Source organism: Aethalodelphis obliquidens, unplaced genomic scaffold, assembly GCF_003676395.1.
Source record: "Aethalodelphis obliquidens isolate GAN/ISIS:26980383/991018 unplaced genomic scaffold, ASM367639v1 scaffold4, whole genome shotgun sequence".
Lineage (NCBI taxonomy): Eukaryota > Metazoa > Chordata > Mammalia > Artiodactyla > Delphinidae > Aethalodelphis > Aethalodelphis obliquidens.
Genome location: NW_020837948.1, coordinates 16,177,410 through 16,194,513, shown reverse-complemented (window position 1 = coordinate 16,194,513; position 17,104 = coordinate 16,177,410). Strand labels below are relative to the sequence as shown.

Below are 17,104 nucleotides of genomic sequence, written 5' to 3'. Positions count from 1 at the left end.
TGAGATCCCAGGTCTGGGCAAGTGGCAAAGCTCCTCCGTTGGGAACGTCATAGGGATGGGGAGTAGGGTAATCTTTTTTCAGGGGTTTCCCCCTTTTGCCTGCATTCCCAAGTTCTCAGGTGGCTCTCCCCGATCCTAAAGAATGGAGGAGTGGAGCTGTCAGAACAAGCGTGAATGAACAGATGCGGAAATAGGGAAAGGAGTACCGGAGGCAGAGCCCTGTGCTCTTTGGCTGCCACGTTTTCAGCCACGTTTTTAATGGCAGGCTAGAGGGATCTGTCCACTAATCTGGCTAAACAAAGATTCTTCCTGTGTCCAACCACCCTTTTCATTTTCCTGTTTCTCCTCCCCTTCTTTCACCTGCAGTCCCCCCCCCACCCCGTCCCATCCCATCCATTTCCCAGGAAAATAAATCTCTGGGAGGAGATCAGGAGAGTGGATCTCAGAGAACGCTTCTGAATAAACGTCTATATTAATGAATTATTAACTCAGCCACCCATGACCTTAAACCTAGAAGAGGGAGCGCCGAGGGCAGAGAGGAGAGCTGCTGAATTCTTTATTGGAGTCCTGTCAAAGGCAACCGACCATTTGTTCCCCTCCTCCATCAGGAAAAAATAATTAATATGAAAGGCAAACTTTAAAAATATATGTCAAACGAAATCAGATAGAGAGTCTCCCAGACAGAAGCCTCTTCTTTCTTTCCTGCCCCTTCTGGCCTCTCCCTCTCTGCCCTGCCCCCCACTCCCACCCACCACTTCCCCTCCGAGCTAAGGGTACAGTGCTTCCTAAGGATAATTTTCTGGAAGAAAAAATTGCTCGAGAAAATGATGAATTTGGGTAGTTAATTTATCGATCCTGGCTCCTCTTCCCACATGTTTTATTTTAGAGGTCATTAATCAATGAAGAAAAACACCACCGTGTCCCCCCGTTTGCATTTAATACACTCTCGCTCCTTATTTATTCCTCTGGAACAAATTCCCAGCAAATATTCACCCATCGATCTGGGAGCGATGGATTTTTAGAAAGATTGGATCGCTTCCTAAGTGGTCGAAGTGATTTGTTTCATTGGTCTTCTAAATAATGAAGAGGAGGGGCACGGATTTGAGGGGGCGCAGGTCGGCGGGCTCACTTTCTGAAAATTTCCGAGTCATGGCAATGTGGTTGTGACCAAGCCGTCCGGGATCAGTTGGGTGAGCGGAAAGCGGCCTGGGGCGCCGGCTGTCCCGCCTAGGCAGCGGTGGTGCGCCCCGGGGTGGACTGCGCGGACCTCTGCCCCAACCTAGCCCCGCCGGCCTCCTGCAGATCGCGGTCAGAGCAAAGGCCCCGCCCCGCCTTGTGAGCCTGCAGGTAGGCTCTGGGGATGCTCGGACCCCCGCGACACTGCCCTTGAGAGCTTTTCGTGCGCTCCTGGACTCCCGGGCCCTCTGAGCGCCCCCTCTAACGTTAACCCACCTCCTGCATGCGAGTCCCCTAAGGCCTTTGGGCCCTGGGGTCCCGTCGCCTCCAGACCCGCGTACCCTGGGGCCGCTGGGGGCGGACGGTGGTCCTCGAACCTGGCGGGTCAGGGAGACCGCACACGGGCATAGAGGGAGAGGTGGGCTCCGCTACAGTTCTGCTTCTCCCCTTGGCAAAGCGAGCCAAATATCTGCCATGTGTCTCTGTACCCCTCTGGCGTCAGTTCTTCCGGACTAGGGTGGGCAGGAAAATGCACTTCGTGCCTCACTGACCCGGGTTTGAATCTGCCTCCATCACTCATTAATGGCGTGACCTCATGCAACATACCTAACTTTCTGAGCCTCAGTGTCCCCATCTGTAATATGGGGGTTAATGATAATGCTTTCTCCGCATGGTTGCTGGGCGGACTTGAAGCTTGTACCCGCACCTGGCCTGTCGAAAGCTCTCACAAACGGTCAGCTAGTTTTGTTAGGAAGGGAACTCCCGGGCTTCCCAGAGTGTGGGCGGCAAGAGGCCTCGGGAGCAGTTGATGCAGCTAGCATCTCAAAATTCCGAGATTTTCAAGTGTGTTTGGGGGTCAGTTCAGGGAGGAGTTCTTCGGGACGGCCAGTTCTGGGGACCGAGCACTTGCAAGTAGCAGGTTTGCGCAAAAACAAGAAGGCAGTGGGGCCGCTGCCGCAGTGTCCGGTCTCCGAGCCTCGGTGCTGTCTTTCCGGGAGAACAGAGAAAGAGTGTGAGAAAGAGAGTATGCCTCTTCTCCTGTGGCCCGACAGCTACTCTTCGGCAGCTCTGCGAGCAGCTTAATTGAAAGGGGCCTAGAACTTCACCCTGTCCTCCCATGGAGTTGTTCAAAGCCCGAGGAGACTGCGTAGTTAGCCTCGGGGTTCAAAGCACCGTGGGTTTTCCCTCGCGGTGTTTGCCTTAAACTTGGGTACTATCAATCTATCCAGGGATGACTGATGACCTTGTCACAGCGACGCCAGTCAAAATATTTTCGGTCCAGCTCTGTTCCAACCAGCACCGCGAAGCATCCTGAGTGAGACCCGGACAAAGTCTAAACAGCGCGTTTCCCAGGCTCAGACGAAATGAGAGCGGTGGGAAGACAAAAAGAAACAAGCAGAAATCAGGAAAGAATGGCTATTAATTGTTCGGAGTGGTAGGTGCTAAATGAATTGGTTTGTTTGGGGAAAGACAAATGTTATTTCTTCTCTTTGAGGTGTGGACAGAACTCCGGCGTTGGGAAAGCGCCCGAGCCGGTCAATTTCACACAGCGGGTCGGTGCCCTCCGCCCACCGACTTCTGTGAACGCCTTGAAGAACTCGGGGCGGGTGTCTAATTCCTTGATGTGAGACCACGCCTGGAAGGGCTGCCACGGTCCAAGGCGCCAGGAGTAGGTAAGGTGGGTGTGGGGCTGCGCTCGCACCCTACACCTCGGACGCCAGGTTTTGGGGAGACGGACCTATACATGACCCTTCGGGGCAGCCCCGGGCAGCCAAAGGCAAATAAGCCTCGTCTGTGTCCGGGAGCAGTTGTACCACCAGACGTAGCTCTGGATACTTGCCTTGTATGTCAAAAGGGAGAAGGAGCCAGCCCCCCAGGAAGACAACTCGAGAGTGGGTTGGCTCAGCGCTGGGCGGTGTGAGACTCCATTGCAGCCGCCTTCCAGCCCCGCGGCCAGGCCTGAGTCCCGCCAGGACCAGCGCCCTTTAGAGACCCTCGGTCTCACGCCTCCCAGCTCGCAAAGCCTGCCTCCTCCGCCGCCGACTGAGGGTTTCATTCCAGCGCGCGCCCCGCCCCGCCCCCGACTCCCCCTTCACCCCCACCTCCGCCAAGATTTATGTGAGAGATTGCGTGGAGGGCTAGTCGACTCTGGCACCCAGCAGTACTCCTGAAAAAACGGAGCCCGGGAAAAGCGCAAACCCGCTGCGGGGACTCGGTCCTCTCGCCTGGCCGCGCGCGCCCGCCCGGATGCGGACAGCCGAGCGCGTGCCGAGATGCGTTCCGGTTTCCGCGTTTCCACTGCTTTCAGGACCAGGGCGGTGAGCCGGCACCTAGAAAAGACATATCATGGGCAGAAAGAGACAACAGGCGAACGGGAGACGTCACGCCAAAAAAAAAAAAAAGTGGGGGGGGGGAGGGAGGAGGAGGTTTTTGTGCAGGAGAGGCGCACGAGCTGTGTGTGGATACAGCCGAGTTAGAACTTCCTTCTCCCCTCTCCCCTCCCCTCCGTTCTTCTGGCCTGCCTCCCGCCTCCCCCCCACCCCCACCCCCATCGCGCGCTCTCTCTCTCTCTCCCTCCCTTCCTCCCTCTCCCTCTCTCTCTTTCTCTCTCCCTCTCTCTCCCCCTCTCTCTCTCTCTTTCTCTCTCCCTCTCCCTCTCCCCCCCCCCCCTCTCTCTCTCACACACACACACACACACACACACACTTGTATTTTGTGCTGTCGTAAAACCCACGTGTCCAGCGGGGAGGCTGCCAGATCGTGGAGCGGAGGAGCCGGGACGCGGCAGCGGCCGAGCGCAGCAGCCCGCCGCGGCTCCGGCGCCCGCGTCCGCCCGCACTCCCGCGTTCAGCGTAACTGTTCTCACGCCCTCCGCAGGCCTCTACACCCCTGGCTTGCGGCCCCGGAGGGTCCCGGGCGGGCGGATCTCTAGGGCTCTGCTCCCGCGCTGCCCAGGGGCATGTAGCGTAGCCGGGGCGCACACTCTCCCGCACGCTCACCAAGACACACGCACGCACGCACCCGCCGGCGGCTCCGAGTTTTCAGGTAAGTGTGGCTTGTCTAGGGCTGAGGGTCTTGGACCCGGGGAATAGGAGGCTGGAGGTCCTGCGCTGGGGGCGGGGGGCGAGACTGTCCCGCCTCCTGGCGCCGGAGGCCAGCGCGGCTCAGGCGCTGCGCCACTCCAGTTCGGGTCGGCTCCGGGCGGGGGCAGAGGGTGGGGGCTGCGTGCTGCCGCCGAGTTCTGCTGGGAAGCGCCCTCTCTCCGGGCTTCAACAGTGCCGGGTGGGCGCTGGGCGCCTCGGGCTGGGAGGCAAGGCAGGGTGCACACAGCTCCCCCCGCGCGGCGCTGCGGCTTCAGAGTAAACTTTGCGCCCCAGCCGAATTGGGAGGAGGGAGCCTCCGAACTGGGTTGCCGCCGGCGGAGCCAAGGACTCAAAACTCTCGCTCCAGTGTCTTGGCGGCGGTCTTCCCCGCCCCTCTCGCACCAGGCCCTGAGTCCGGCTCACGCGCACCCTCCTCTTTGCCCTCTGCCCCCAGCTTGAAGCGTCGGACATGCTGAAGCCCGGAGACCCCGGCGGCTCGGCATTCCTCAAAGTGGACCCAGCTTATCTGCAGCACTGGCAGCAACTCTTCCCGCACAGCGGCGGCGGCCCGCTCAAGGGCGGCGGTGCCGCGGGTCCCCTGGGCGCACCGCAGCCTCTCCAGCCGCCGCCCCCCCCGGAGCGCACTGAGCCCCAGCCGGACAGCCTGCGCCCGCGGCCCGCCTCGCTCTCCTCCGCCTCCTCCACTCCGGCTTCCTCCTCCACCTCGGCCTCCTCTGCCTCCTCCTGCGCCGCGGCGGCGGCCGCCGCCGCCGCCGCCGCGCTGGCCGGTCTCTCGGCCCTGCCCGTGGCGCAGCTGCCAGTGTTCGCGCCTCTGGCTGCCGCCGCCGTCGCCGCGGAGCCGCTGCCCTCCAAGGACCTGTGCCTCGGCGCCGTCTCGGGCCCGGGGCCCTCCAAGTGCGGAGGCGGAGGCGGCGGCTGTGGCGGCGGCGGCGGCGGCGTCGGGGATGTCCGGGGCGCCCCGCGCTTCCGCTGCAGCGCAGAGGAGCTGGACTATTACCTGTACGGCCAGCAGCGCATGGAGATCATCCCGCTCAACCAGCACACCAGCGACCCCAACAACCGTACGTAACAGCAGCCCGCGCGCTCTCTTTCGGGGCGCTGGCTCCGTCGAGCGCGGGCGCCGGTCCGGGAGGCAGGTCGAATGAGGGGGACACCGGCTTGTGGGCTTTCCAGGCCGCGGGCCCGCACCTCTCAGACCACTGTAACCAAAGTTTTATGGGTTAGAGAAGGAAGGAGAACGGTTGGGACGGCCGGGTGACACCTCTGGGTTACCTTTCCCCCCTCCTCCCATTCCCTGCTTCCCAGCTCCGAATCTTTAAGACCCGAGTTGCTCGCGGACCGGAGAGTACAGATCACAGCCCTCCCGCGGCGTACTGCGCCTCGCGCGGGGCGGGTACTAGCGGCGCGCGATGGGAGTGTCCGGGGACCGGCCTGGCCTGGCCTTAGAGGGGACAGGGCAGGGACTGTCAGCGGTCCTGGGGAGCGTGGATTCCAGAGCTAATTTCTCCTTCTCGCTATCTTACCTCTGGGGTTAACTTCGTCAGCTCATTTTCGGACCGCGGGGTTGTCGGGGGACCGGCCGGGAGCTGCTTGCTGGCCCGGCCTCGCTGAAGTAGGAGTTTTGGATGACACTGGGTCAGTCTCTCCCTGCAGGCAGGCATTATTCTTAGGTTTACTATTTATTTTAGAGAAGAAGGAAGAGAAAAAGAATGCCAGTTGCTTAGTGAGAAAACATTTCCGACTTCAGGGCAGGGTTGTTCCCTGCGGATCCCGCATTCTCCGTGCACCCTGGACCCTGCAAACGTTTACAGTCCGTAGCCACGCTTGTCGGCTTAACGTATTTTTTTAAATGAGGGTAACAGTAATTTAGTATAAGAAGCTTGCTCTTCTTTTCCCGAAATAAATGACAAAATGCCTAAATTAACATCAATTTTCTTCTAGCTTCCGTTCCTGTATTCACAATTTCAAACTCTTGATCCCAAGCGTAGTTCCATTTTCAGGTTTTGAACCAAAACTCTAAATGAAGATCAAGGATGAGTCATTTATTTTTCATATCCAATTCTTTTTGGTAATTTCAGAAGTTATGCTATGTTTACACTTAATGTGTTGAGATAAATGCTAAGTATACTTCCAGAGACCCCAGAAGAGAACATTAAAGCAGGTCAAGAGTTAGGTTGAAAGCAATACGGGATTTGAAACAGCGCTCAGCTTCTTTCTTCGTCTCATTCCTTCATCTAGCTTCTGTATGAGGAAAGTTAATTGTAAATGTATATGATCATTCTATTTTGAACAAGTTCCTTCTTGCAGAATGTCTACTAATCCGTGAGCTTCTTAATTCGTTGTAAAAGCAAAATAACTACAGGTTGTAGTTATTTAAAGGACTCCCAAATGTATTACTTTGATTAAAAACACTGAGCATGACCCTAGTGATTGAGGTGTATTAATCTTTTCATAATGGTTGGAGATAATCGTTCTAATGGAGATAATTATTATTAATAATTAAAGACTTAATTAATAATTATTAATAATTAATAAAATAAAGACTCCTTTCTAGAGTCTGAGAGTAAAGTATTTGGTTTAAAATGAGGGTTTCAACTCAGATTTGCCCTGCAGTTAAGAAAATTCCTATATTTCAGAGTTCCAGAAAATTTTATAAAACTATGTTGTCTTAATGGATTTCAAAAAATACATATCTCCTACTGAATTTCTTGATTGTGTTTTTTTCAAAGCAGTTCTTTAAAAATGTAAAATACAAAGATAAGAAATGCTTTCATAAAAGGTATTTCTTACCTCTAAGTGAAATGTAGTCACTGTGGACTGAGAGTGCTTCATCAAACTTGCAGTCTTTCTTCTGAATTAAATTAGTGCACTAGCAGTGCACCCCAAAGCCCCGGCTGTGCGCTGAGCTCCATGTGCTGTTTACAGTGCAATCTTGAGGTTCAATACATTTTCACCAGAGAAAAACCTAGACTAATCAGAGAAAGAATTGGGACAGATTCCTAATTAATATGTGCCTATTGAACCAGTTTATTGTCTAGCTACCCTTTTTCATGGCTGGAGGAAATGAATTATGATTTATTCAAATTATTCCTATTGTGTTAATCTTCTGCTATCTCCTTTTGAGTCGACTGGACTGCTTCAGTGTGCAAAGTGCAGAGGCAAGGACAGGAGAGAAAGGAAGTCAGATTGTCTCATTAGAGTTAGGCTTCACGTTGCTGTCTAATTAAAGGGCAACTGAGAAAGAAAATAGAAAGCTGAGGTAGCTCTCCATGTAATGCTGGGAGACTAGGTCTGCCATGCTTCCAGGAACTTCTCTGGGCAAGAGTAGGCATTCATTTGAAACCATGAGATGTGTTTTACAAAGATGAAGTGAGAAGCGATTGAGTTTAATCTAACTAGGGGATCAGAACAACTCAGAAATGCAAGCAGTGCGAAACTGTTTTTTCCCTTGGCAGGGAAAGTTGATATATCACTTGAAAGATGGTGAATAACAGCTTCTCCCCATTCCCAGGTTGTATGTGGGTCGGGGGTGGGGTGAGAGGCGGGCAGAAGGGAAGCACCTATTAATTTATCACGCACAGATCATCCTAGTTTACCTTTTAGTCTATTGCCCTTTCCCTCTAAAAGAATTCTGTGAAGTGACCACTCAGCATTGCTTCATTTTATTACTTTGTATTTAAAAACATATTGAGTCGTATTCTCTTTTTCTTACAAGGCAAAGAAAGGGGCCTCCGTACTTCTCCTTTTAGAAGAGTAACTTTTTGCCTGGGATCAGCAACCCAGTAACACCTGTGACTCAGTATCACCTTCACCTTGAAACTTTATTGCCACCTATGGCAAATGCCATAGTGAAGGGTGTTGTAGCTCTCTGTCACACATAAAAAGATTTAAAACCAGCAGAAACTATACAAGCTGGCCCCGGTGAGCTCTTCCAGTATATATCTAACTAACTCCGTGTATGAAGTTATTCTATGATTGAAGTACACTTTCCACTGAGGCTCTCAATGCTTGCTTAGTTGCCTCTTTTTTCATCTCTATGGTCAGGTGGAGCTTGTGTAATGCAAATGGGGGATGGGGACCTTTCTTCCTCCTGTATTACTGCCCTCATTTGCTGCCGGTTTGCCTGAAGCCATTGATTCCGTCAGGCTCCGTTGCGGTGGCCTCTTCTCGGGTTCCGGGAGCTGGTGCGTTGTTTGAGACCCTGTCAGTACGCTTGGAAGGTATTGAGCAGCGGCCAAGGGGAGCGCCGGACGTTTGTGTTTGTTCGGAGACAGCCGGCCGAGCCAGTTAGCTTTTCACCCCCCACCCCGTTTTTTTTTTTTTTTTTTTTGGTTAAGACATTCCTCCCTCGTATCTGGGAGAGAGCAGGGGACTAATCCCGCCTGGGGTCTCTCTGCGGAGAATTGAGTCGGGGCAGTCCGCAACTTCCCCAGCTGGAGGTCTCTATCTCCTCCGTATTTCGGGGAGCCCTGCTGCGCAGGGAACAGCACCGGCGTGTGCGCAGGTGTTGGAGTTGGGCCCGAGGCCCCCCTGTTGGTAGTGCGATCCTTTCCAAGGGTTTGAGGAGAGATATTGGGGAGAGAAGGAAATCTGGGGTTTGTTTGGTTGAGAGGTCAGGGAAAGAGAGAAAAGGAGGGCGAGTGTTTACTGACCCTCCCTAATCTCTTCCCACCCAGTTGGAAAACGCAGGTCCTGTTTGGGAAGCTCCCGAGCCCAGTAACCCACCAGTGGGATTCTCCTGACGCCAAGGCACACTCGCTGCGCTACTCCCCGCTGTCAATGGCCAGCAAGCGACTTAGCTTTCAGACCTGGTCTCCGGTGGGAGGGAGGCTCGGCGTCACTGTGTGGGCTCTTGTGTTGTTCTCTTTTTCTTTTTCTTTGCTCTCTTTTTGTGCGCACGCCCAGCCCCATCCCGTAACACACATAATTTAGCTATTTTACATCATTCGTTATCTAGCGCCCTGAAACTGAACATAGAGCCATATATTAGATTGAGGTTAGAAGAGGTGGTGACTGTTTATTTAAGGTGATAAAACGGTTCATCAGCAGTAATCTCCATCGATATGTGCCACCAGAAGATGAAGGATGAGGGGACAAGCCACAATTAATTGCCCTATAGTTTTGTAGGAGAGAGTGGAGCCAGCCCAGACCCGCTTCGATCTCCTCTCGCGCCTCCTATTCATCATCTCCGCAATGTATATGGCGGCCTCGCAGGGGCAGGGGCCGGCGAGGTTTATCTCGGCGCAATATTCTCTCACCCTTACACACTGGCGCTGCCATTTAATTTATTAATACAGTCATCAGGAGACAAATAAAACCCACATTTCCTCCCTCCCTCTTTCTCTCCCCCTTTTGTCTCTCCCTCTTGGTCCCAGGGCCAAGCCGGCAGCCAGGCCGAGCAGGGAAAGCCCAGCGCGTAGGGAAGCCTTAAACTCTTCTAGAGAGAGGCTCCCAGAAGGTTCCTGGGAGCTGGGCCGCCCCGCGGTGGCAAGAACACAATCGGTCCCCCTAGCGGGCCTGCCTCGCCTCTAGACCTGCTCCTAGACCCGCTCCTGGGAGCCTAGAAGACCCCTTCCCACTGGCAGGAAATGGGCAAGGCCTTCAACATACAGCTTAAGTGCTGGGGGGCCTGGCGCCCACCCCGTGCACGGTCCACCGCCATCCCAGCCAGCCAGTGGCTTGGCGCGGGGAGGGCTAAGCAGGGAGTGCGGGCTGGAGGGGGACGTGGAACTCTGGTGCGAGAGACTCCCAGTCACAGCGCTCCGCCTGCCCTCGGCCCCGTCGGCCAGCGCCCTCGGCGACCCCAAGGCCCAGTGCCCCCGCCACGAAGCACGCGGAGCTGCCAGCAGGCGGCACTCCCGGGGCCGCGTCGCCGTCAGCGGGCGGCGATCGATGGGCGCCGGCCCCCACCCGGCTCGGCCTGTGGGACAGAGGGCCGCGACCTCGGCGGCGGTCGCAGAGAATTTATAGCCGGGCGGTTACCGCCGCCCAGGCGGGGAGACAGGCTTTTCAGCTGCTCCTCGGTTGCCTTCCCGGAGGATACGTGAGGGCAGGCGAAAGCGGCGGAGAGGCTTTGGGGAGCGAAGGCCCAGCGCGGCAGGCGCGTCCCGAGGGTCCCCGCTCCGCCTGCGCCCACGCGCTCCTGCCCACCTCTCCAGAAGGCGAAAGAACCCTGAGACGTTTTATATTTCGCCTTTCCTGGAACGAGAAATGAGATACCAGAGAACTCTGGCTTGCTTTGCCCCCTTTACCTTAAAATAGATCCATTTTCAATTACACAAGTCGCACGTGCCCTTGTAAAAACATTCGAACAATACAGAAGGATAAGGAGGGAAGAGTGAGAGTCTGGTCTTCACTCCACTTGGCCTGGCCTTCTGAAGCCAGTGGGTGAACTAGTCTATAACTTAATGATACCTCCTTCTCTTACTCAGAGACCCATAAACAAGAGTATTAACAGATCTATTCAAGAGAGAGAAGAGACCATGATCTCTTACATTCCCTAATGCTAAAATGGCATTTCAAAGTATCTTGCTTGGGGAATATAATATCTCTCACAGATACAGACAACATTTTATGAATAATAATTATGAAGTTGTGGAAAAAACTTACCCTGATTTTAAGAGAAAATAGGAACATTTACTTGCCTCTTCTTTATGAATACAAATAGATGTACTATGTATTGTTTGGCCTGGAATGCTGTATCATGTATATAATACATACGTATCTTTTATGTGTAGTTTAGGCATCTAGCCCACTTTTTTCCTCAAATCTTTTCATGTAGGTGTTAGTGGCTTGCTGTCTAGAAAACACTCTGCTAGAATGTTTGTCCACTTGGGCCACATTTGTCAACCCCAGCTAATCAGTTACTTGTTTTAGTCGTCCTCAGGCTCCTTTGGGACTCCGAGACATAAGTCAGAAGCCACATGTTTTCAGTGGCAGAAGTTTTGTGTATTAAGAAACAGTAACGTTAGGATATAACATGTATTTTGACGTAGCCTTTCAGGTAGAGTATTTTGAAATAGCATGAAATGGTTTATAAATGAAGAAAACCTATACTGGATGGACTGATGATGGTGGGTTGGCCTTGCCTACCCTGCAGGTGTTCTTCTACATATTGGGAGAGCCTCAGCTTGTCACTCTGCAGAATGCTGCTATTAAATATTTCAATACTTCATGGAGACAAATGAAATTTAATAAGTTGAAGAAGTACTTTAGAGGACTTCTTAGAGAAAGGACTAGCCATACTCTATCGTGCATAACAAATAACAGGAGTGTGCTTGTTGTTTGTGTGGGTGGTGGCCGGAGTTGGCACCTTTCCTCATTTTATTGCTGATGTAGTGGGTGTGACGTTACAGGTTGTGGAGATCTTGTAAATTGACAGAATCTCTGGTATGGACTGTTAGGGAGGAAATACCACATGCTCTTTCTTCTCACCCTTTGTTTCACTGAGCCAACCAGAAAGGGAAAGTCTGTTAACTCCCTGGGGTGATTTATTTTTATTTTTATGGGCATATTGCCTTTGCTTATTGTCATTTGTTTTAAGCTATTTTTGCTAAGGTGCTGAAAGCTCATTTCTGAAGTTAGGCACTGAAATTCAAAATTATGGACATCATCTACTTACTTTTCAAATCATCCTCTTACGTTAACCTCCCCAAACCCAAGAGTGTGGGAAAAAGAGAGAAATCTCTTTAGTTCAATCATGCTACAACAGTTTTGCAGCCCCCAAATAGTGACTTCAGTGAAATATTTCAATTATATTGATTGAGTTATGAGTTTGGATATAAAATTCTCCTAGTTTTCATTAATCTTAGATCTCTAGGTTTGGAGGCTTTGGAGTCAGGCAGACCTGATTGTGAATCCTTCTCAGCCACTTTCTAGTTTCTGATCCTTGGTCAAGTTACATTGCTCATGAAGCCTCAGTTACCTCATCTACGAAATGGAAATTGTGATATTTAGATAATATGGTGGTTGTTTGGTTGAAGGTAGGTGTCTGGCACATAGTAGGCACTTGGTAATTGTGAGTTTTTATTGTCTTTCCTTCTATCCCCCCTTTATCTTAAGGTTTTTGTTTTCACAGTCAGAAGCTTGAGAGGGTGTGTGAAGTGTCTGCATTCTGGAGGAGCTGACTTACGGTGAGACTGCCTCCTTCCATCTAGCCCTAGGGTCAAAAGCAGAGCCTGGCACAGTTTTGACATTAGTTTGTCTTGCTGAAAGAGGGGTCCTTTGTGTGATGGAGGTCCAGGAGGCATGGCCACTCCACTACCTGCAGAAACAGGTTGCTACTTTTCACTTGAGAGGCCTGGGGACACCCTCAAGAAGCTGAGGTCAAAGGTCCCCTCATTCCCTGGGCTCTTTTGGGAGAAGTGGAGGAGTAGCTGCCGGAGGGGAAGGCGCCGTGGGCTGGAGCCCTTCTTCACTGAAATAGGATACTCACCTAGTCAACCTTCAGTTCGCGGTGAAGCGAATGGCAAAATGGTATCGCACATCATGCTGGGTTGCGATTAGGTGTTCCTCGAAGGTTCCTCAGTGACTCACTTTTCACAAGTTCTTTGGGCACTTCAATTGTTCAAGCACGGATAGGGCACACCCAGGGCGATCCACCAGGACTAGCTGTGACCAAGGCTGGGCGCAGGAGCCCAGAGGGGGACCCGCCGCCTAGCGCTGGCGCATCCGCTGGTGCCCAGCTCTTGCCATCTCCGCCAGTCGGGGCTCGCCCGATATCAGGCCCAGTGCCACAGGGCTCTGTTGCGCAGGGGCGCCGTGGCTCCCCAGGGAAGCTGGGCCAGGGAGGCCGGTTTCGCCGGCGGGCGCCGAGGCCGCCTCCCAGAGGCCGGTCCGCCAGGCCAGGGCGCAGACACGGCGGCTCCGCCAGGCCCATTAATAACCCGGAGGGCGCTGCGATCCGACAGCATGGTCGCCGCAGGCCTGCTTCCCGCGGCTGATTGACCTGTTCCTGCCCAGTTTGAGTCGAGGGACACTGGGGGTCCACGGCCGGCCGCCCCAGAGGGTGGGGGATTCCTCGCGCGCCGGCTGCTCTGAGGAACATAGGAGAGAGTAGGCTTTACTACAGCCCTCACTTAATTTATAACGCAGAATAATTGCATTTAGCCTCGGGCTCAACCATCTGGGCAGGATTTGGGGCCCTCTCCATTGAACCTTTATCCTCATCATTAAAGACCCATTATCTTGATCGTTAAATTTGCTGTTGGTTTTTTGGGGGGCGTGCTTCCGGGAAGAGCTTGCACGCAAGCACAGGGCACCCCAAACCCGACAGAACAGCACCTCCTTTCCCTACCCGTCCCCACCTGGCCGGAGTGCCCGGAGCGGGCGCTTCCGGGGCGCTCGAGAGACCCTAGCGCCAGTGCGCCCTCTGTGGCCGGGGTCTAGAACTGTGGCTCCGCGGGGCCAAGGCCGGCTCCGCCCACTTACGTGGACGTTCTCGCGGGAGGGGAGCGTGGGTCGAGGAGTGGGGATGGCGTGCAGCGCCGGAGCGGTCGCCCATCTGCTGTGGTGATTTTGAAAGTCTCTTCTATAACTGTAAAGAAAGGAAAACCAGACATACCCTGGCGACCAAGGTAGAATCTCTCCGAGATATCAGATTGGTCGAGAGACCGCCTTTTCTCTTGGTACAACGATAAATACACTTTGAAACACCACTGAGAGAGAGAACCCGAGGGAACAGGGGAGAGGGTCAGAGGGAGCTAGAGGCAGAGGGAAGAGGGAGAGAAAGGGGCAGAGGCCGGGGAGAAAAGCCGAGAACCATCGGTTCCTTGGAGACGACAACGCCGTCCGCGCCCAACTCGGGAGGCTTTTGGAGGCGCCCGGGGCCTCGACCCCGTGCCAGATGGATTTGGGTGCGACGAATTCCAAGGGAGCGCGTCGGGTCACCTCTCCCCCTGCTCCCAGTGGCCTCGGCGCCCTCCGGCGTCACTTCCCTCGCAGGTGGCTCACCCGGGCGGGGATGCTGTTGGCACGGGGTTTACCCGGGGTTAACCCTCTCCCTTTCCTCCCTCCCTCTCGCGTGTCTCCGGCAGGTTGCGACATGTGCGCAGACAACCGCAACGGCGAGTGCCCCATGCACGGGCCGCTGCACTCGCTGCGCCGGCTCGTGGGTACCAGCAGCGCCGCGGCCGCCGCGCCCCCTCCGGAGCTGCCCGAGTGGCTTCGGGACTTGCCACGGGAGGTGTGTCTGTGCACCAGCACCGTGCCCGGCCTGGCCTACGGCATCTGCGCGGCGCAGAGGATCCAGCAGGGCACCTGGATTGGGCCCTTCCAGGGCGTGCTCCTGCCGCCGGAGAAGGTGCAGGCCGGCGCCGTGAGGAACACGCAGCATCTCTGGGAGGTAAGTCGGCCGCCACCGAGAACCTTGCCACTCAGCTGGAGCTTTGGCCGCCAAAGAGCCTCCCTTGTTCCCCAGAGGGTAGTGGAGGCTCGATTTCTCTGGTCACGCAGATGCCTGGTATTTGCAGCACCTGCAGTGAAGAGGTGCAGAGCCAGGCCCAGCACTACAGCAACCCAGCCAGGAAGACAGGGCTTACAGGTTTCTGAAGATGGAATCACCATAACAAGCTTCCATTCTAGCTGTGATAGATTTGACTGTTGTCTCCCTTGATCTTGAGAAAAAGAGAAACACCTGAGGAGATAGAACCTGAGGGGAGGAGGCTGGGCATTGGGATGTGAGCTAGGTGAATTTTGTGTCCTATTTTAAGCTCTTCCAACATGTTGTTTTTGTTTTTGCCCACTGGGCAAGAAGGAACATAAGCATAAACAGGAGGAAGGAGAGTCAGGTTCATTTTCTCAGATAAAAACAATCTAGTAAATGCTGAATGTGAGAGACTGTAACATGTTTCACAACTTTCAAAGTGCCCAATGTAAAGCAAAATCATACTGTGAATCAGATACCACAAATTCTACTTCTCTGACAAAGTACAGTTATTCAGTCTTCAACAAGGTACTGTAGGAAAACTCTGGGCAGTTTGGTATAACCCAATTGATAGTACTTCAATGGTACAGTCTTACCTGATGCTATTACTTAAAAGTCAACAACGTATCTGAAAACTATTAACCTGAGATTTGCCTCAAATCTTCATGGTTGATTATTGAGGTCCATTCCGGAAGAGACAGACCCTTAATGTAGGTTTCCCCCACAACAATTTTAGATACTCCCACCATGGAGAGTTATTTATGAAAATAAAGTGCCAGAAGTCTTACTCTTAAGCAGTATGTACATCTGACTGAGGCCAGGCAATATAATGGAGTGGGATTTGCCAGAAGACAAACTTTTTTAAATGCCAGGGGCCAAGTTGGCATGGACCTTAAGGCTCCATTAATGGCTCATTTCTGCAATAGCTTGCCCCCCACTCTTGGCTCAGTAGCCTGCAAGATGATCATTTTTCACTGCAAGTTGCCTTATAGTCACTAACTCATGCGATTCAATAATCCACTCAGATTTTGCTGAGCACCCACTCTGGCCAGCACTATAACTTGGTCTCCAGAACGCTTGTATGACTGTTGGCAGTGGGTACTAAGGCCTGTGTCTGCAGAGCTGCCTTTGATTAAAGGGGAGGAACTAAATCTATGAGCTCATAGCCAAACAGCCCAAGATGACCACATGGTAGCCACTGGACTGTGTACCCTACAGTTATCCACTGGTGCACTGCACTGTGCCCAGGCTCCCAGGTTCCATTTCACGCCTAAACTATTGTGAAATTATTACTGGAAAACAATTATACATTTTTAATCTTTCAGAATAGAATTCTTGAATGAGGAAAAATGAGGCATATTTATGTTGCCAAATAGTTCCTTTTTTTTTTTTTTTTTAACAAATTTTACATAGGGAAATGGGGCAGGAGAAAATGGTCAATACATTGAGTCAAGTTAGACTTTAGAGCTTTTGGATAGGAAAAACTGACATGTGGGAAATAAAGCATCTGGTTTTGAAATATTTTCTAGTTGGTTTTTGTTTTTGACTAATTAGTTGTTACCTCCACTGTGGTTTCAAGTTTATAAAACAATTCCAGTCACTTTTCTTGTTCCAGTGGTATTATTAGGAACTCTATACCATACAGTTAAAGATCTGCCAGTACTTTTCTGAGGAAATCGTAAAGCAATTGCTTAGTGGTACAGATTTGTTCTATCTGAAAATGTTAAAACTGAGCACTATTACATTGCCCTCTGATGCCTTGGGTTTAGTGCCTGTCTATTTTTAGAATGCCAGGGGACAAAGCCACAAATATGAAAAAAATCCCATAGCTTATTGTGGTTGTTGGTTTTTGTTTTCCTAAAAGGCTTTGAATGATTGGGATGTTGGCAGGAGACCACTATACAGATAGAATATGATGATATATAGCAATACTGAAAACTATGGAGCCTTTTTTCTGCACCTTTACTTGTACTTGATGAAGTTAAAATTCTGTTGTAGCAAAGAGACTGGGGAATTTAATTAGTTTGTTGTTGTTGATGGTACTTCGGTAGATATAAAGTGAGTTTTACCTGTTGTTTAGGGTATGTGAGTTGAGTGTGTTGGGGGGTGGTACATAGACTTGGTTCTGTGTTACAAAAAAAGACTTGCTGAGTTTATGCTTGAATGGTCTACTTCTAAAAAGGACATAATCTGTTTATTTTTATCATCTGTAAGAATAGTTACAATAACATGCATTTAGGGGGATTGAAGGGATATTAAAACTGAGGCCATGTAATATGTATCAGACTCCTGGGAGATCATATAAATGTGACTGACCAGGGTCAGGTAACTTAGTGCCAATGTCCATGTGTAAGATAAAATACTTATTTAATAGGTTTCAGAGTTTTACTAGTATAATTAT

The 17,104-nt window shown here is 52.1% G+C and overlaps 1 protein-coding gene across 1 annotated transcript in view; it reads left to right on the top strand.

Moving 5' to 3' along the window:
• The first annotated feature begins 1,098 nt into the window (after positions 1 to 1,098).
• PRDM6 (PR/SET domain 6) overlaps positions 1,099 to 17,104 on the top strand; it is a 102,820-nt gene continuing 86,814 nt past the window's right edge. Inside the window, exons 1-3 of the mRNA XM_027099227.1 lie at positions 1,099 to 2,849; positions 4,714 to 5,341; positions 14,315 to 14,622. Coding sequence (XP_026955028.1) covers positions 4,729 to 5,341; positions 14,315 to 14,622 — 921 coding nt within the window. The 5' untranslated portion in view covers positions 1,099 to 2,849; positions 4,714 to 4,728. The remainder of the gene's footprint in view (positions 2,850 to 4,713; positions 5,342 to 14,314; positions 14,623 to 17,104) is intronic.